The following is an 18,851-nucleotide window of genomic DNA, read 5'->3' as shown; positions in this document are numbered from 1 at the left end:
CCCTGGGGCTCCCAGTGCCACGAGGCTTGTGTGGAGGGGCGGCGGGAGGGCCGGCGCCCCTGCTCCCAGCTGGCTGGGTGCCCTATGGCAGGAGGAGCTGGGCCCAGGTTCCAGGGCCTCCCTGTCCTTCAGTCGGGCCCTGCTGTCCCCGCAGCCATCCTGGTGATCGAGTTCATCTACGCCATAGTGGGCATCGTCTGGCTCACTCAGTACTACACCTCCTGCAACGACCTCACTGCCAAGAACGTCACTCTCGGTACGTGGGCAGCCCCGGTGCAGGGTCGGGGTCCGGGTACAGAGGGCAGCCCCGGTGCAGGGTTGGGGTCAGGGTACAGAGGGCAGCCCCAGTGGAGGGTCGGGGTCAAGGTATAGAGGGCAGCCCCGATGCAGGGTTGGGGTATACAGAGGGCAGCCCCGGTGCAGGGTTGGGGTCAGGGTACAGAGGGAAGCCCCGGTGCAGGGTTGGGGTCTGAGTACAGAGGGCAGCCCCGGTGCAGGGTTGGGGTCAGGGTACAGAGGGCAGCCCCGGTGCAGGGTTGGGGTCAGGGTACAGAGGGCAGCCCCGGTGCAGGGTTGGGGTCAGGGTACAGAGGGCAGCCCCGGTGCAGGGTTGGGGTCAGGGTACAGAGGGCAGCCCCGGTGCAGGGTTGGGGTCAGGGTATAGAGGGCAGCCCTGGTGCAGGGTTCAGGGGTACAGAGGGCAGCCCTGGTTCAGGGTTGGGGTCAGGGTACAGAGGGCAGCAGCCCTGGTACAGGGTTCGGGGGTACAGAGGGCAGCCCTGCTGCAGGGTTGGGGTGAGGGTAGAGGAGAGCAAGCTCAGGCACCACGAGCGGCCGCTGGCAGGCTGCTGGGGAGGCTGCAGCCTTCAGCCCGCACCCGCCGTCTTCCCTCAGGGACCCTGGTCTCGGGGCCACAGGAGGCGCAGAGGCGCCTGGGGCTCTGGAAACCCACAGAGCATGTGCCCTGTGTAAGGATGGGCCTTGGGGTCCCTGCTCAGTCGGGGGACGGCCGCGTGGCCAGAGGCTGGGGCCATGTCATCGGGCCCCAGAAGCAGCTGGGGGTAGGGAGGCCCCGGCGCCCCTTCTGAAGAGCCAGCGAGGCGTCCCCAGCACCGTGACCCTCTGGCTCCCGCCGCCGCCGCCTCCCCAGGGATGGTCGTCTGCAACTGGGTGGTCATCCTGAGCGTCTGCATCACCGTCCTCTGCGTCTTCGACCCCACGGGCCGCACCTTCGTCAAGCTGAGGGCCACCAAGCGGAGGCAGCGCAACCTGCGCACCTACAACCTGCGGTCAGTCGGCCGGGCGGGTGGCGGGCCGTCCCTGAGCGCCACAACTCAGCGTGAGCCACGGGCTCCCCTCAGCTCCCTGGTCTGTACAGCGGGAACCACGACCGTTCCTGGGATTTCACAGCGTGCCTGACACAGGAAGGTCGTGCTTAGTCAGTGGCAGCCATTTGTCCCTGTCATCAGCCAGTAACCATAGGAAGGAAGCACGTGTACAGCCAGCCAAGAATGGCATGTATTAACTCACGGTAGCTCCCCGAGGGAGCTGTTAGCATCCGTCCTATAATACAGATGAAGAAACTAGGGCACCGAGAGGTTATGTGACTTGCCTGAGGTGACACAGCTGGCAAGAGCTGTGGCAGGGATCAAGCCTGGGCACTCTGGCTTTAGAGCCCCTGCTCTTAGCCGCCAGGAGAGTCCGCCTCTAGGATTAAGGAGGCTGGGGGAGGTTAATCAAGGAAGGCTTCCTGGAGGAGGGGAGGTTTTGCCCAGAGTTTTGGTAAAGGGGGAAGGCTGTGCCATGGCAGAGAGAATGAGGGAGGGAGTCCAGGCGTGATCAGAGGGTTCCTGTTTATTGAAAGCAAAGGGGGGTGGGTGCTGCTTTCAGGCTGGGTCTCAGTGACCCCTTTTAATTGAGCATCTGAGCCCTTCCCACCATCTGCCTGTGTAATCCTCTTGTCAACCCTGGTGCAGCTGGGAGACCCATTCCCAAGGGGAGCAGTCTGGGTCTCAGGGAGGGCAGGTCACTTGGCCCAGGTCAGGTTGTTGGGGAGGGGACCTGGCAGCAGGGTTGGGAGCCCTCAACCAGGGGACTAGGTCGCCCAGGCCCCATCCCACCCTCCCATTCCTCCACATCTGGCTCCCCTGGGCGCTCCACGTCAGCTGTGGCCAGAGCCACACCTGCACCCGGGCCAGCCACCTCCCAGCCCCAAATGCCAGGTTTTGGAGCCAAGGCCCCAGAGCCCGTCATTTCTCCCGGTGCAGCTGCTGGCCACCACCCGTCCCATTTTGCTCACTCTGAGCACATGCCCCTGCCTGACCTGGTTTCTGGGCTCCTGGGGCCCCAGGAAAAAAAAAATCTACCCACCGCCTCGACTCTGCGTAATTGCCTTTGGGGCCCAGGGCAGCAGCTCCTTTGCAGCTGAAAGTTGGCGGTGGCTGTCATCTGAATTAGAAAGTTTTCCAGCACTTCTGGGCCCCGTGTGGGAGGCGAGGGGCCTCAGAGTGCACAGATCCCCACCCGTTGTGGTTTGTCCAGTTCTTGGTGGGCTTGGGAGGGCAGCACAGGCCATGGCTGGGCTGCCGTGACCACCTGTCAGGCCGCTCCCCTATCGCCTGCCCTCTGCTCTGAAACCAGCAGTGGGTCTAACAGCGATGTCTTCAAGCCTGCCGACCCTTCATCCACCTGCAGGTTTGGGGATGTGCACAAACCCTCCTGAGCCACACTGATGGGTTATTTTAGATTCTGGAAGTCAGGGAGCTGTTGAAGTCCTTGGCCCTTTCTCCTTCCAGTGAAATCTGGTGGGGTTTAGAGGAAGGTTCTTCCCACCACTCCTCCCTGGGAGCCTTAACTGTGGCTCTTTGCAGAAGGAGTAACTGCCCGCCTTTTACTTTAATGAGCCTCCGGGCAGAGGGTGCTGGATCCATGAGACTCCCTATCCAGATTTAATGTGTCTCTCCCAGTCTTGGTGTCTGTAGCCTAACTGATGCATCAGGCCAGACATGTCATCAGTGCCATCTGCTCCCTGGTGGGCACAATGGGTACTGCAGTAGAGTCTACAGCTCCTCCACCTGCCAGAGGGAAGGGAGGAAATTTTCTCCAAATGTTTAAAAGCCACTTTGGTTAGAAAGGATTAAAGAACTTGATGCTCTGGTAACTCAGCCTGGCCAGCATGCTGTCCCTTTATCAAGCCTCTAGTAGGTTGGATGTTGGCTTAGGATGTCAGGCTGCCCAAGTCCCGAAGGGCTGGCACGTCCCAGAAATAGCAGTTCCCTTGCAACTTCCTACCCCCATTCTGCAGCCCTGGAAGGCCCTGTGGCTTTCCCTGCCCTTGCGGCCCACGGCCCATGGAACCAGGGTTGGGAGCAGGCAGCAGCCCTTAGCTGTAGAGAGGAGCCGAGAGGCTGGGGAGGAGGGCCTGGCCTGTCACTCCTGATGGATGCTAAGTGCCTCACGGGCATCTGGGGCCACCCGTGCCCCTCCTCCTAATCACCCAGCACCAGGCTCTGAAGGGGCAGAGAGGGCACATGTCATAGAAGCAAGCCAGCCTCTTCTCACTCAGTCTGGACACGTACATTTGTAAAGCTGAATCTGTTCTCTTTATGCTCAAAACACACCAACCTCTGGGTACCCAGTGTCAGAAGGGCCTTTGTGGATAACTGGCCAGTCGCTCTCCCTTTGGGTGCAGACTCCTGGCTGCCCTGACTCCTCATCAGAGCAGCCAGAGCCACTGGGGCTGTTGGGGTGCGGGGGGAAGAGAGGGCCAGCCGTGGGGTTGTGAAATCTTAGGCCTCTTTCAGCCCCTTAAACTCCCCCAAGTACAGAGAACATGAGTATCTGAAATCTCTTCCGAGAAGGGAAGCAGGTCTGTCCCACAGGCCTGCTCCAGGGCCTTGGTACGTGGCAGCAGAGGGGGCACGCTGCCGCCATCTTGGATTGACCCTTTGCACGCGTGGGCCACGGGGCAGCCCTCAGTTTGGGCTCTCAGCTCTGAAGCCCCCGGGGCATGACCGTGTCAGTCTGCCGGCAGCCAGGAGCACAGGTCCTGGCCTTGGCTAACGGTGCACCACCTCAGGCCAGCAGGAGCCCCCCAAGGAGAGCCCTTCTGGCTGACAGCTGGTCACTGGCCACCCAGCTTTGGCCGGGCCCAGACCTATTCTCCCCTTGACCCCGCTGCCCGGGAGCCTTTGGCGAGGTCCTGGGAACAGGCTGCCCTGTTTCCATAATGTCTGGGCCCAGCTCTTCTGGTTCCGCCCTCCGTCCTTACTCATACCGACTCTCCCCCACTGCAGGCACCGCTTAGAAGAGGGTCAGGCCACCAGCTGGTCACGCCGGCTCAAAGTGTTCCTCTGCTGCACTCGGACAAAGGACTCGCAGTCAGTAAGTCCTGGCAAGTGGCTGGCCTCGGGCTCACGTGCTGCCACTCGGGAGCCTTCCCTCCTCGGCGGGGCCACAAGGGGGCCGGGCGGGGCTCTGAGCAGGCACAGGTGACAGCCTGCTCCTTGGAAGACCCACTCCCCCCAAGGGCACAGCAGCCAACCCCTTGCTCTGTCAAGCGGACAGAAACATTTGAAGACTTTTTATCAACTCCCTTGGAACTTAAAGTTTAGTTTAGAAGAGATGCTGCAAAACCAGGGGGACTTGAAAAGAAAGCAGAGCGGTGTCTCGGACGGAGTTCCCTAGGGGCTCGGCAGGTTGAGGATCCCATGGTGCTACTGCTGTGGCTCAGGTCACTGCCGTGGCGCGGGTTTGATCCCTGGCCCAGGAGCTTCCTCATGCCTCAGGTGCAGCCAAAAAAAGACAAGCAGTGACTTGCCAGCTGCAAATCACTCTGGATGATCCCTTGGAGCGGGCGGTGTTTGGTGCGGCCCTGGATGGCACTGTCCACCCTCTGCCCCAGTGCCAAGTGCTCTGAGGAATAACCAGATGGGCCAGGGCACAGCGGAAGGCAGGCGGGGGCGGCGGCCGGGGTGGGAGGAGGGGAGGCCGGGCCCTCGGGGGCCCTTGGCGGAGCCCCCCAGCGCTGGCAGGGCCCTTAGGGATCATCTAGTCCCACCCCTCGTTTTGCAGATCAGGCAGCTGAGGCCCAGAGAGGTGGAGTGACTTGCTCAGCGTCCCACAGCTAGTTAGTGGCAGAGCCAGTGAGCTCAGGAGACCACTCCTCCCCGAGCCAGACAGCAAATGCCCTCCATGGAAGCCACCAGAAGCCTTGAGTGGCTTCCTCCCACCGCAGCCCCTGGTGAGCCTAGAGTGAGTAATCAAGCATAAGAAAGCCCCCCCAGCCCCCCCACACCCCTGAGGTTCCCTGGTGGGCGGGGCTCTCTGAGGTCTGAAGGGTCTCAGCCTAGGGCCTGGAGAGGGCAGCTTCGGGACTGGTGCTGGAGCCTGGGGAAAAGGCAGGCCTCCCCCAGCCTGGGTCCCCTCAAGCACTGATGGCCCGGCGTCAGGTCAGGTCCAGCCCAGAGCAGATTTTGATCCGCTCGCGCTTTGTTGCTTAAGGATTCCCTTTGGAGGCCAGCGCTTAAAAATCAGGGCATTGATGTGAAGTTCAGCGTTTCCCGATTTGGCCGAGGTGGGCCCCTAGCAGCAGCCACTGGCTCCCTTTGGCCTCATTAGGCCTTTTGAGTTTGCAGCCCTTGAGTTTTCTTCTCTCACAAGTGCCAGACCCTCAAGGGTGAAACCCAGCAAGAGAGAACCGGGTGCCTAGCTGGCTTCCACCATCACCCCCCCGCCTACCGCAGCCCGTTAGGGAAGGGGTTCCAGACTTCCGCTTGTCAGGAGATGGGGGGGGACCCTGCCTGGTCTGCACCCCCAGGCCCCAAGCACCACTGTCCTGAGGACAGAGCTCGTGGTGCAGCAGGGGCACTGGCCCACCATCATATGACCCGTCTCCGGCATACTGGGGGTCCCTGAGCATCCAGCCGTGGGCACACGGGTCCTGAGACCCGGAGCTCCATAGAGCCCTTAGCGGGCCATTCAAGGTCACAGCTGGCGGGAGGTGGGGAGAAAGCAGCCAGGAGCTTAGCTTTGGCGTCTCTGCTAGAGAGAAAGGCCGAAGGAGAAAGACCAGGCCGGCCTTGACGCCCAGGACCGGGGGAAGAGCAGGAAATGGCTCTTGGGGGCATCTGTGTGTGGTAGGCAGTGCCAGTGAGTCCCGTAGGAGCTCCAGGGACAGAAGGGCCAGGCGGTGGGGGACAGAGAGGGTCAGTGCTGGCTTCTACCAGGTCCGCAGGGGCCCGGAGCCCCGGACGGGGGAGCTTGCACAGGGAGCCGGAGCAAAGCCCAGCCCCGGCCATTCACGCCTGCTCTCTCTCTCTCCCCCGCTCCCCTGCCCCCGCCTCCCGCCTCCTTGGGCCGCTAGGACGCCTACTCGGAAATCGCCTACCTCTTCGCCGAGTTTTTCCGAGACCTCGACATCGTGCCATCCGACATCATCGCTGGCCTGGTGCTGCTCCGGCAGCGGCAGCGGGCCAAGCGCAACGCCGTGCTGGACGAGGTGAGCCCCTCCGAGGCCTCCCCGCGCAGCCCTCCCGGCTGGCCCTGCTGCCCCCTGGCTTCCACGTGCCCTCTCAGGCCCCGCAGGTCAGCCTTTGGAGGCTCGCTCCCCTCCCTTCTGCAGCTTATCCCTTTAGCCAGACTGTCTCTTGGCTCTTGCTTGGGTGTCACCCCTGCACTGGGCCGTGTGTGTCTCCGGGGCTGGACGTCTGATGGCAGGGCCTGAGGAGCCATCCATTCGTCTCCACGCTCCAGCCTCCAGCCTCCATGCTCGGCTCCACCCCAGCCCCGCCAGCTCAGCAGTCCAAGCCGAAGTCTCCCAGCACCCCGTACAGAACACGCTATTTCCCCGGCCTGGGCTAGCGACGTCCCTGGGGGCTGAGGCTTTGGATGGAAGGGGAGCAGCTGGAAACATGAGGAGACCTCAGCTTTTGGCAAACTGGCCGGGTCACGGAAGGGCTAGAAACCACACGCTCCTTTGGGCTCTCAGGCCCTTGGGCAGCAGGCAGGGGGCAGGGCGGGAGCCTGGACCCTTTCCCGGGGCGGCCCCCCTCACGCACCTGTTTTCCAGGCCAACAACGACATCTTGGCCTTTCTGTCTGGGATGCCGGTGACCAGAAACACCAAGTACCTCGACCTCAAGAACTCGGTGAGTCGCAGCCCCCCGACCCCAGCCCTGTTCCTGGTCCTTCTCTCCCTCTGCCCGGATGGCCCAAGCAGACCACCTGCCCGCTGTCTCTGCTCTGCGTGCCCGCCCCCCCCCCCCCCCCCCCCGTTCTCCAGGCGGCCTCTCTCCTCCATTCACACCCTCTTCCTCCCGAGCACCCCCCACACTGCGCTGGTGCTGCAAACAGAACCCCTGAGTCGCCTCGCTGTGCTCAGTGGTCCTGGCCTCCTGAGATTAGAAAGGGCTTCACAGGGGTGAGCTGCTACTGCTACTGTAGCCGCGGTTGCTATTGTTTTAAAAGGCAGCAGCAGGACACAGCCCTCTGGTTTCCAAGCTTTTTTTGAGAAGCAGAACCTCTTCTTAATTGCCTTCAGTAGAAATCCAGTGTGGGTGTCCCAGTAAAGGAGGGGTGAGGCCTCGGGGGTTGGGGGACCGGGGGTGGGGGGAGCCCCTCGCCCAGGGCCGAAGCTGCAGCCTGCCTTGGGACTTGGTGTGCAGAGCTCCGCTCCTGTGGCCGTGACCTTGAGCACGTCCCTGACCCCTCTGAGCCTGTTCTCGCAGTGCCTATGGTGCTGGGCATGCCTTCCGCTCAGAGCCCTGGAGGGGAGGAACGAGCCAGCCCCAGCCCAGTTCCCAGCACGGTGCCAGTGAGCGGTGGTGCTCGTGGGGATACCATTCGAAAGGATTCATCCTTCACATCTGAATCCCTGTCTGCGCCTACTTCCCAAAGCAGGCGCTTGCATCCCTTCTTAAAATAGCCCATCGCTGGCAGGTGCTTCTTGCTGGGGGGGATGGGGGGAGCAGTGAGGGGCTGCCCAGGTTCATTATCATCTTCCCCGGGTGGGGCAGCCAAGCCCAAGCCCCGGGAAGCTGGGGTCCCTGCCTGCCAGCCAGCCAGGCTGCCAGGGCCCCGCCCTCTGCCCTGAGCCAGAGGGTAATTACCTTCTGGGCGGTGCGTTCCTGAAGAGCAGAGCGGCTGGGGACGGTTCCACCCCTCTGGGCCCCGATTAAGGTGCTGCTTATTTCACAGGATGACTAATCACCCTCTTTAACTTTTACAAGGCAACTAATTCCCTCTAAGTGCAGGAGGCCCCCAGAGCCCGGGGCGCCGGGGATGGACCCTGGAAGCCACTTTGCTGGGACGCCTGTGTCTCCCCCTCCCTCAGGCTGATAACAACAGCCTGGCCTCAGACACTGGCTTTCAAGCTGGCGCCTTCCCTGGAGAGATCCAATCTACCCCAGACACCCTTGAGTCGAGCCCAGGGCTCCCTGAGGGTGGGCGACTGGCCGGTCCCCCAGCGTGTCTGGGTCTCCAGGCTGGGTACCGCCCCCATGCCTCTGGAGGGTCCGGGCCGCTCAGGGTTAAACAGGCCCTTCCCGGGCCTGACACCACAGGGGGGCGATCGTCACTCTCACCTCCCCCCTTTCTCTTCCCTTCTTGGACATCGATCCAGTGCTCGAGTGTTTTTCTGTCCCCAAATCATTAATTCTGAGATTGGAGCGACAGGACGGGTCTCGGGAGGATCTGTGCCCTGGTTGCACGGAGATAATTAGGGAAATGCAATTATCATCGGGGGAGCATCCCCCTCCCTGCTCCAGGCAGGTGGGCGTGGCGGGGGGCAGCTCCCTCTCCCGCCCCCCATGGAGGGAGCCTGCGGGCCCTGAAGCTCGGGCGGGCGGGAGCTGACCCCTGGGCCTCCTCTCTTCCAGCAAGAGATGCTCCGCTACAAGGAGGTCTGCTACTACATGCTCTTCGCCCTGGCCGCCTACGGCTGGCCCATGTACCTGATGCGCAAGCCGGCCTGCGGCCTCTGCCAGCTGGCCCGGTCCTGCTCGTGAGTACCAGTCCCTGCCTCCCGAGGGGGGCTCTCCCTAGAGGGACTGTGCCTGCCGCCCTGCCCCCACCTCCCCTGCGGTCTGCCCCGGCTTCTCCAGCTCCACCTCTAGGCCTCCACCTTCCTGATGCTGCGTTCCTCCTGGATGAGGAAGAGCATGGGCTTTGGAATCACACCGCATTGGGTTTGAATCCACACTTGGTCACTTGCAGCCCGGGGCAGGTCAGCCTACCTCAGCGGGCCTCAGTTTCCGTATCTGTGAAATGGGCATGGAGATGCATGGCTCCTGGAGTTGCCTGAGAGGATGATGTGAGAGGCTCCTCAGCATCTGGCAGCTCAGGTCCCCCGTCCCCAGCCCCCGTCTCTCTCCCCGCCCTCTGCCACGTCTTCCCTTCTCCTGGGCCCCCTCCTGTGCTCTGCCTTTCCGAAGCTTCTGGAAGGGCAGCAAGAAGCCCCTTTGTGAGAGGCTCCAACCCTCTTCTGAGGGAGTTGGCGAGGCTTCAGCCGGGTGCCACCCTCAGCCCACACCTGGGGCCAGGGTGGACTCTGCTGTCCTAAGTGGCCCAGAGGAGGAACCACTCTGAGAGGGCCCCTCCCGCTCTTTGGTGTCTCACCTTCCTCTGGCGCAGGGCTGGAAGGAGGACAGCTCCCAGGCTCCCTGTTCCAGAAAGGCTGGCATGCTGGACGGGCAGCTTCTGTCCACGACACCCCACCCTTGCAGCCCGTAGCAGCCACCCCCTCCTGCAGCGTCCTTCCCGCAGAACGCTGAGGGGCTCTCGGACTGGTTCTCGTCATCCCTGAGCCGCTGACAGAGCCGACCAGGGCACCCAGGCCCCTTGCCTTCTTTGCCAGACCACCCCCCCATCTCCCCGCAGCTGGCTTCTCCCTGCCCCCCAGCATCCTCGGGAGCCCCTGCAGCAGCTGAGAGGCCTCTCAGAATGAGCACTGGACGAGGAGTCCTGAGACCTGGGCCCCACAGCCCTGCCTCGTCCCTCACTGGCAGGGCGGGGATGTTGTTTGTACAGGCAGTGTCCATCCTGCCCGCCTGTGGGATGTTTCTGAAGCCAGGGAGTCACCAGCAACCTGTGTTCTTGAGGCACCCTGCAGACGGGGCGGAGGGGGGGGGTGGGATCTGCAGCAGCTTCTCGTGCCGCAGGGAGAGAAAGCAGAAGGACCTCAGACCCCTTGAGGGCACAGCTGGCCTCCCTGCCCACGGAGGTGGTGGCCCACCCCAGATCCAGGGCTTTGCTTGATCCTGGGTTTTCTCAGCAAGGCCTGTCCCTCTTAGGAGGTAGGTAACAGGCCCTCAGGTGCTGCTCACGTGAAGACGAACCTCTCAGCACCTAGGATTCTTAAGTAAAATCTCAGCAGGAAAAGTGGTCAGCTCGGGTCACATGCTCTCCGGCCTCCAGGGCCCCATCTGTTGGGTGCCGGCTCCCTCTGGTGGCCTGAGGAGCAGCTGCACCCTAGCTGAGTGCCCCAGCTCAGCCGCTTGCCCATTGCCTATTCGTTTGGGGGGAGCCTGCTGTGTGCCTGCTGCTGTGCTTGATGTTGAGGACATAACTGTGAACCAAAGCACAGCAACCCCTGCCCTGTGGAGCCCACCGCCTGGCGGGGAGACACAGACGGGGAAGTGCAGCCCTTTGGAGCAGATGGGTGCTTTAGAGAAAAATTAGGCAGGCTGTTGGCAGGCTGGTGCTGGGCAGGGCCAGACCTCACTTAGCATAACATTTGAGCAGAGGCCTGATGGACTGAGGCACAGGATCTGGGAGAAGAGCGTTCTAGGCTGAGGGAGCCACGCAAAGATGCTGAGGCAGGATTAGGGCCAAGGGGAGTCTGGCAACAGGCCAGAGGTGGGGGGTCAGATGGGGTGGGGCCCTCAGCCCTTGCAAGGATGCCGGCTTTTCCGCTGGGCAGCAAGGGTGGCCCTGCAGAGTTTTGGGTGCAGGGGTGTGGCTTGACTTACATGTTAAGAGGTCCCCTTGGCTGCCGAATTGAGGACATAAGGGGGCGAGTGTAGACGAGGGTGACTGTTCAGGAGACCCCATGACGCTCCTGGGCAGGGATTAAGCGGCCTGGAGCAGGGTTGGGGTGGGGGTGAGGGAAAGTGGTCCGAGTCTGGTCCGGAATTTGAAGGCAGATGTGCTGACCGACTGGTTGTGGGGTGTGAGGTGGGCTGAGGACCCCATGGCTCCAAGTCGGGCGCCAAGCACTGAGGAGGAGGTGGGGGGACTGCCCAAGCACAGGAGGCAGGTCCTTGGGGACGGAGGCCGGGAGAGGTTGCAGTCCTGTGGGACATCTGGGAGGAGGCATTGCGTAGGCTGTTGAATGGGAGCAGGTCTGGGGGGGCTCATCAGTGCACAGGTGGTATTTAAAGCCCAAGGCTGGATAAGGTCCCGCGGGCGCAGGTGTCACTAGAGAGAATCCAGGGCTGACGTCTGGGTCCTTGGCGAGAGTCCGAGGCCAAGGAGGCTGCCCACGAGGGAGAAGCAGTCCCTGAGAGAGGGCGCCTCCAGCCCACAAGGGGAGGGAGAGACCCACCAGGTCACGTGCTGTCTGGGGGGGGAGGTGGGTGCTGGGAAGCGGCCGGTGGAGCTTTTACAAGGGATGCTTTGGAGAGGGGGTGGGGCTGCAAGAATAGGTTCCAAAGAGGAGCGGGGAAACCTTTGCTCCATGGGGGACGCTGGCCCTGAACCCTCTGCCACCCCGCCCAGGTGCTGCCTGTGCCCCGCACGGCCCCGGTTTGCCCCTGGAGTGACCATCGAGGAAGACAACTGCTGTGGCTGCAACGCCATTGCCATCCGGCGCCACTTCCTGGACGAGAACATGACCGCGGTGGACATCGTCTACACCTCCTGCCACGACGCGGTGAGAGGCCGGGGCCGGCTGGGCCAGGCCGGCGTGCAGCCTCCCCCCAGCCTTGGTCCTCTGCAGGCTCCAGGGCGCAGGTGGGGCTGGGGCCTGGGGTGTCGCAGCTGTCCCCCCGACCCCTGCCAGCAAGAGCCCTTGGTTTGGCTGGCAGACTAGAGCTGGGCCCCTCCTGTTCCCTGCAGCCCGGCCTGCACCCCCCCCTGGGGCTGGGAAGTGGACCCCAACCCTGCGCCCAGTAATGGGGCTTCCTGGTCCCAGCCTTTGGGGGGAAGGAATTGAGGGCGGGAGCAGTGAGGCAACCCCGCTGCCTGAGCAGGCACGAGGCTGCCGGCGGGGCCGCCCGAGGCGTGTTGAGAGGCAGGGTGGGCTGTGTGCTGGGTTGGGAGGCACCTAAAGTGACCCTCGCAGGCAGAGCGGTCACATGTAGGTCCCAGAGGCGCCAGATTCCCCAGCTCCAAAGGAGACCTGCTGAGGTCACTTCCCTGGGTCCAGCCCCTTCCAGGCTCACAAACCGCCCTTCTCCCAGGTCTACGAAACCCCCTTCTACGTGGCAGTGGACCACGACAAGAAGAAGGTAGTGATCAGTATCCGGGGAACCCTGTCCCCCAAGGTACGCCGCCCGGTGCCCCCTGCCTGCCCCATGGGCCCCCAAGGGGCACCCGCCTCCGCTTTCCTGGCCTCAGCCCGCTCCTCACCGGCCTCTCTCCCCACAAGGATGCCCTGACGGACCTGACCGGTGACGCTGAGCGCCTCCCGGTGGAGGGCCACCACGGCACCTGGCTGGGACACAAGGTACCCCTCCTGTGGGCCCCCGGGCCTTCTCCTCCCCTGCCAGCCTGTGGGCCCGTCCCGTTGTCAGGGTGGGGGCTCCCCCGGGCTCACTGGTCTCGCCCAAAGAGATGGGTCAGAGAGGCGAGGGCCGTCTGGAAGTTCCACTGCCCCCCACCTGCCGGGCCCCCCGTGGCCCTGCCCCACAGATCCCGTCCACAAGAGCTCGAGGAGGCAACTGGGACGCGATCACACTGGCTTCTTTAAACACGCATCCCCTCCTCGAGTCTCCGTCTTCCCATCTGGGCAGTGGAAATGCTGTGGCGAAGTGCCACCGGCCCCCACGGCCAAGTGGTTATGAGGACCAGAGGGGGGACAGGCAGGACAGCGTTAGCAGGCTTTGCGTCCCTGAGCTTTTGCCGGTCCCCTGAAGGCCCCCTTCCCTTCCCGTGACCCCGCCTCGGTTCCCTCCTCACCCAGGGCATGGTCCTCTCGGCGGAGTACATCAAGAAGAAGCTGGAGCAGGAGATGGTCCTGTCCCAGGCCTTCGGGCGAGACCTGGTGAGGAGTTTTCCATGCCAGGAGCCCTGGCCACTCCCGGCTTGCCTTCCCGCAGGGCAGCAGACCGGGGGCAGGATGGGTGACTGGTGGCCCTCTCCCACAGGCCAGACTCCGACACCCTCCTGTGACCCCTGGCTCCCCGCCCGCTCCTCCCTGCCCAGTCCCTCTCCCCACCTCTGGCCCTTTCTTCTTTTGTACCAGCTTCTCTGGGACACCCCTGCTCAGCCCTGCCCAGCTGTGCCCACGTGCTTTGTGCCTGTCATCAGAGGCACAAGGGCGGCTCAGGCTGGGGCCTTGTGAAATGCAGAATGCTGCTCTGGTTGGGGACCATCTGGGCCCTGCCCACTCTTCCCTGTGCAGGCAGGCAGCTCTTGGGGTACTGCCAACTGCCCTTCCCAAAGCCAGGCAGTCCCTGGCCTCAGGAGACCCCGTCTAGCTGTTGGGGCACAGAGATGGGAGCAGGTAACCACGTGATGATGACAGAGTCTCCTCACTGTATATCAAGATCCATCCCAGCTACGGGTGCATTTATCTAGGAGGGAGAGAGCCTCTCCAGGAAAAATCAAGAAGGGCTTCTCCAAGGACGTAACCTCCAAGCAAGGTTTTGAAGGATGACTAGGAGTTTGTTGGGTAGGCTCCCCAAGAAGTTGCTCTGTGGGGGCCTAGCTCCGCCCCGGCAGCCACATGGCACCGACATGCTCTCAGGACTCTGGGAAGACCCCTCAGCCTCCCTGATAGCAGCTAAGACGGTCAGCTTAAAGGCCCGTGGGCAGGGCTTTCAGGGCTGCTCTTGGTCCCCCAGGGCCGCGGAACCAAACACTACGGCCTGATCGTGGTGGGCCACTCCCTGGGGGCAGGCACCGCTGCCATCCTCTCCTTCCTCCTGCGTCCCCAGTACCCGACCCTCAAGTGCTTTGCGTACTCCCCGCCAGGGGGCCTGCTGAGGTGAGCAGGGGCCCGGGCCTCCGAGGGGGCTGGAGCTGGTGGGAGGCCAAGGGCCGGGCAGGGCTAAGGGCGGGGGCTGGCCTGGGCAGTCTGGTTTCCAGTCACAAGGGAACTGGGAATGGCCTGGCAAGGGGGAGAGGCGGGAGAAAGTTGGGGGGAGCCTCTGTTAAAGGCCAGGCACACCCTGGGGTCTGGCCCCAGCAGAGCCTCCCAGACCCGGCTGGGCGGGGCAGGGAGCAGGCAGCCCCGCTCCCCAGAGGGCCTCCAGTCACTAGGAAACTGCCCGCAGGCGTGCCCAGCAGAGCCCCCGGGGAGCCCCGTGCCCTCCCCCGCCTTAGCACCCCCTCGGCTTCCCTTGCAGTGAGGACGCCATGGAGTACTCTAAGGAGTTTGTGACGGCTGTGGTTCTGGGCAAAGACCTTGTCCCCAGGCAAGTCGCTTCCTCTCTCCACTGGCCTGGCCTGGGCTCTTCTCCCCGCTCAGGGCCTCACCCAGGCAGCTTCCCACATCCTGGAGGGACCCCCGGGGCTGCAGGCTCTCCACCACCCTCCCCCTGACCCTGATGGAAGGTCTCCTTGCCCCCACACCCCCCTCCCAGTCCCCGGCCACCCAGTCTGATACGCTGTCCTGCTCCCTCCCCAGGATCGGCCTGTCCCAGCTGGAAGGCTTCCGCAGGCAGCTCCTGGACGTCCTGCAGCGAAGCACCAAGCCCAAAGTGAGCTCGCTCCCCTCCCTCCTGCCTGGGCCCCCCAGGCTCTGGGCCCTCTATCTGCCCTGTGCCCTGCCTGTCCCTTGGCACAGAGCACAAGAAGCCCCTGCCATGTGAGGCCAGGTTGGGGTGTGGCTGGTGTCATGGGACCTCAGGCCGTCAGACCCTTCGCATCTCTGAGCTCACCCCATCTCCCCCTGCCTGTCCCCGTCTCCCCCTGCCTGTCCCCGTCTACCCCTGCCTGTCCCTGCACAAATGGGGAAACGAGGCCCAGGGTGGGCCAGAGACTCGCTTTTGCTCACGCAGCAAGTTGTAACCCAGTCAGGACTGGAACCAGGGCCCTCGGGCCCAGGTCCCAGGGCAGAGAGCTGCCCGCAGTCAGGACACAGCTGTTCGGAGGCTCAGTGCCTCGAGTGTGACAGAAAGGCCTCCTCCAAAGGCCAGTGCTTCTCCCCGGGCCCCAGAGGCTGGAGGTCGCCTGCAGCAGGGATCTGGGGGCTGTTCTGGCTTCCCTGGCAGAGAGGAGGGACCAGCCCTTCCAAACCCCTCATCAGGCCTCTGGGGACACTGGGGGGCTCTTCCTGTAGCAAGCAGGCCCTCAGCAGGCCAGGCCAGAGGTGGGCATGCTGCAGCCAGGCTCCCAGAGGTAGGAGGTGGCCAAGCTGGACCAGTGGGGCCTCTGTCCCCCAGGCTAGCCCTCCCCCATTCACCGTCTCAGCTTGGTTGGGACTGTTCCCAGCCTTGGTGCCAGTGACCCTCTGGCAGGCAGGAGCCTAGGCCCAGTCCCCGAGGGTGGACAGGCAGAGAAGCCTAAGGGGCCCCTGTCTGCCTGGAGGAGCCCGCTTCCAGGACATAGAATGGCTCCTCTCAGACCCAGCCCTGGGTGCTTATCAGGCCCAACAGGCCGGCGGCGGGGAACCACCCCAGACGTGGCCGGGTCTGGCAGGTGCACCTGCACCGAGCTACGGGCTCTGTCCTGCCTCTGACGTGAAATGACCTAGACAAAGTTCCTCCCTGCGCTGCACCTGTTTCCCCTGCACTAGGTGAGGGGTTGACTGGTCCTCAGCCCTGAATTCAGCCAGCCCACGTCATCTGTCCTGGCACCTTTTTGGCCATCATGGCCACTGGACACCTCAGCCCCCTGGATGCTGTCCTTCCCTCTGCCCCCTGGCCATGTCACCTACGAGCCCTCCTTCGGGGCACCTCCCTGCCCCTGCCAGCGCTGCTCAGCTCCGCCCCCTCTTCCCCCATCCTCGCAGTGGCGAATCATCGTGGGGGCCACCAAATGCATCCCCAAGTCAGAGCTGCCCGAGGAGGTGGAGGTGACCACCCTGGCCAGCACGCGGCTCTGGACCCACCCCAGCGACCTGACCATCGCCTTGTCGGCCAGCACCCCTCTCTACCCGCCTGGCCGCATCATCCACGTGGTCCACAACCACCCAGCGGAGCAGTGCTGGTAGGTGCTGCCCGCGACCCCAGACCGCGGCTCAGGGCCCCCATGGCGAGGTTACCCGGAAGCGGAAGAGGCCAGCCCAGAGCAGGACTTGCAGCTCCCACCTCGACGGTCCCCATCTTTGTCCCCACTGTCAGCCCTTCCCTGGCATCCTCCAGGGCAGCTGTCCCCACTTGCGATCCATTTAAAAGCAGATGCTCTGGAGTTCCCATCGCAGCTCAGTGGTAATGAACCCAACCAGCATCCATGAGGATGCAGGTTTGATCCCTGGCTCTGCTCAGCAGGTTAAGGATCCCGCGTTGCTGTGGCTGTGGTGTTGGTCACAGACTCATCTGGGATCTGGTGCTGCTGTGGCTCTGGCTGTGGTGTAGACCGGCAGCCGCAGCTCTGATTCAACCCCTAGCCTGGAAACCTACATATGCCGCAGGTGCAGCTGTAAAAAGGAAAAGAAAATAAGTACGTGTGTACATACAAACATATGTACATACGTGTGTGTACATGCATACGTGCACACTACAGAGTACACACACACACGTACGGACGTACACACACCTACATGCATACATAGTGCATACATACGTACATACACACATATCTACATACAAGCAGAGGCCCAGGAGGGTCACCCTAATATTAGCCCCAGCCAGCTCACCCCTCAGTTGTCACTTGGCCTCGGCACTGGGATTAGCAGCAGACAGCTGGCAGGGGCAGGAGAGGGAAAAGGAGAGGCTGAGCACAGCTCTCAGAGGGGCTGGGCTGCCTCCCCCGACAGAGGCTTGTGAGCGGGCATGGCCCAGACCACGAGCAGGTAGGAGGAGGCTCTGTGGGGCTCAGGGCTGAGGCCCTAGGTCGGCCTTTCTGGCTCCGTTTGGCACAAACGTTCCTGGCTGGGTGAGGCAGGGGCAAGGAGCCCGGGGACACAGCCCTGTGGGCCAGGCCGGGCACGGGGTCTCCAACTCCGCCCCACCCACACTCAGCCAGGGCAAAGAGCAGAGCTGGGGCCCGGGGTCCAAGGCCAGGCTGCCCCCTGCCCCCCACTTCCCTCCGGCCCCTGTGCCCCGCAGCTGCTGCGAGCAGGAGGAGCCCACCTACTTTGCCATCTGGGGCGACAACAAGGCCTTCAACGAGGTGATCATCTCGCCGGCCATGCTGCACGAGCACCTGCCCTATGTGGTCATGGAAGGGCTCCACAAGGTGAGCTGGGGCGGTGCTGGGCCGGGCCCCCTCGTTGGGGCCCCATGATGCCTTGCTGGCCAGGTCTCCATCCCCGTGTTAGAGACAAGGGCGCCAGGCCCAGAGAAGTTAGCCAGGGTCCCCCACTGGGCTGCGGTGGGGCCAGGGGGCCTGCTCACTTCCTGGGCTCCAGAGCTGCATTCTGTCCACACCGCTCTGTGGTCCCGCGGTGGGAGGGCGTTGGGGGGCACCTGTGGACCTGTCCCTGAGGCAGGCTGGGCTCAGAAATCCTGACAGCCAGCTGGCACGTGACAGATGCACAGCCAAGCAGGTACAGCCTCAGCCATCACCTGGCCGTGGCAAGGCTGACACAGGGCAGGAGAACACCAACCTGGCCCATCTGTGGGTCGAGGCAGGGTCACAGGGCCCATCCCCGGCCTTCCTGAGGGAGTGGGGACCTTTAGTGGGGAAGCCAGGTGACCCCATGAAGCTCTCTTGGGCCTGAGAGGCCTGGCCTGCCGCCCTGCCCCCACAGTGCTTGTCACCCCTCCACCACCGCCAGCTTCCCCACCCTGTCCCCAGGTGCTGGAGAACTACAACAAAGGGAAGACAGCCCTCCTCTCTGCTGCGAAGGTCATGGTGAGCCCCACCGAGGTGGACCTGACTCCTGAGCTCATCTTCCAGCAGCAGCCGCTGCCCACGGGGCCCCCCGTACCCGCCGGCCTGGCCCTGGACCTGCCCCCCGCAGACCACCGAAACAGCAGCGTCAGGTCAGTGCTGCCCGCCCCAGCAGGTGTGACCAGGGGCCACGAGCATGCTCTCAGATGGCGAATGCTCGTGTGCATTCTGCGTACACACCGGGTGTGTTCATGCAGCTCTACACACATGCACGGGAGGGGACTTGCCCCCCTCCCACCGCGGGGTCTCTCCCGCTCTGCCGCCACTGCCCCTCAGCCTGCCACCACTGGAGCCCACGTGGACTAGAGGGGTCTAGGGATGCTGGACCGCTGGCCACGGAAAGAGATTCACTCAGCCGTTTAGACCCAGCATGCGTGCGCACTTGCGCGCGCGCACGTACTGAAGCTTACATGTGTCTGTACCTGTGTTTACAAATAGTATCTCTAAGTGCCCAGAGCTCCGTACAGACTGACTCACATGTGGGAAACACACCAAGACAGACACCAAGTCACTCGTACCCGAGGACATGCTTGGACGGGTAGCCCTGCCTGAAAATGATGGGTGCACCTGTGCCAGACCCAGCCACTCAGCTGCGTGGGCCGGCTGACGTACAGACGCCTCGTGTGCAGGCTGCACACACAGACACAGGCGTGCACACGCTCCCAGACACCCCCACTCACATTCGCTCTGAGG

The 18,851-nt window shown here is 63.3% G+C and overlaps 2 protein-coding genes across 6 annotated transcripts in view; both read left to right on the top strand.

The window, feature by feature from the left end:
• FADS2 (fatty acid desaturase 2) overlaps nt 1-18,851 on the top strand; it is a 228,374-nt gene that overhangs the window by 34,700 nt on the left and 174,823 nt on the right. The gene's annotated exons all lie outside the window — the stretch shown is intronic.
• The window catches only part of DAGLA (diacylglycerol lipase alpha), a 61,498-nt gene that overhangs the window by 38,562 nt on the left and 4,085 nt on the right, over nt 1-18,851 (top strand). For 4 of the 5 annotated variants that reach the window (XM_021082924.2, XM_085010912.1, XM_085010914.1 and 1 more), the window contains 16 exons: nt 155-256; nt 1,151-1,289; nt 4,296-4,383; nt 6,365-6,499; nt 7,070-7,147; nt 8,876-9,000; nt 11,715-11,868; nt 12,398-12,481; nt 12,586-12,663; nt 13,120-13,200; nt 14,003-14,145; nt 14,507-14,575; nt 14,788-14,860; nt 16,114-16,310; nt 17,372-17,501; nt 18,063-18,250. In XM_021082924.2, the coding sequence (XP_020938583.2) occupies nt 155-256; nt 1,151-1,289; nt 4,296-4,383; nt 6,365-6,499; nt 7,070-7,147; nt 8,876-9,000; nt 11,715-11,868; nt 12,398-12,481; nt 12,586-12,663; nt 13,120-13,200; nt 14,003-14,145; nt 14,507-14,575; nt 14,788-14,860; nt 16,114-16,310; nt 17,372-17,501; nt 18,063-18,250 (1,864 nt within the window). Of the gene's footprint in view, nt 1-154; nt 257-1,150; nt 1,290-4,295; nt 4,384-5,073; nt 5,254-6,364; nt 6,500-7,069; nt 7,148-8,875; nt 9,001-11,714; nt 11,869-12,397; nt 12,482-12,585; nt 12,664-13,119; nt 13,201-14,002; nt 14,146-14,506; nt 14,576-14,787; nt 14,861-16,113; nt 16,311-17,371; nt 17,502-18,062; nt 18,251-18,851 lie in introns of those variants that run through there. The other variant, XM_085010915.1, reaches the window with a different exon arrangement.

The sequence above is a fragment of the Sus scrofa genome, chromosome 2 (genome assembly GCF_054392235.1).
Source record: "Sus scrofa isolate SSC_HxYL_T2T_F1_AM1 chromosome 2, Sscrofa_HxYL_maternal_Yorkshire_Landrace_v2.0, whole genome shotgun sequence".
Taxonomy (NCBI): domain Eukaryota; kingdom Metazoa; phylum Chordata; class Mammalia; order Artiodactyla; family Suidae; genus Sus; species Sus scrofa.
The sequence above is the reverse complement of the archived record's forward strand: the minus strand, read 5'-3'. Positions and strand labels throughout refer to the sequence as shown.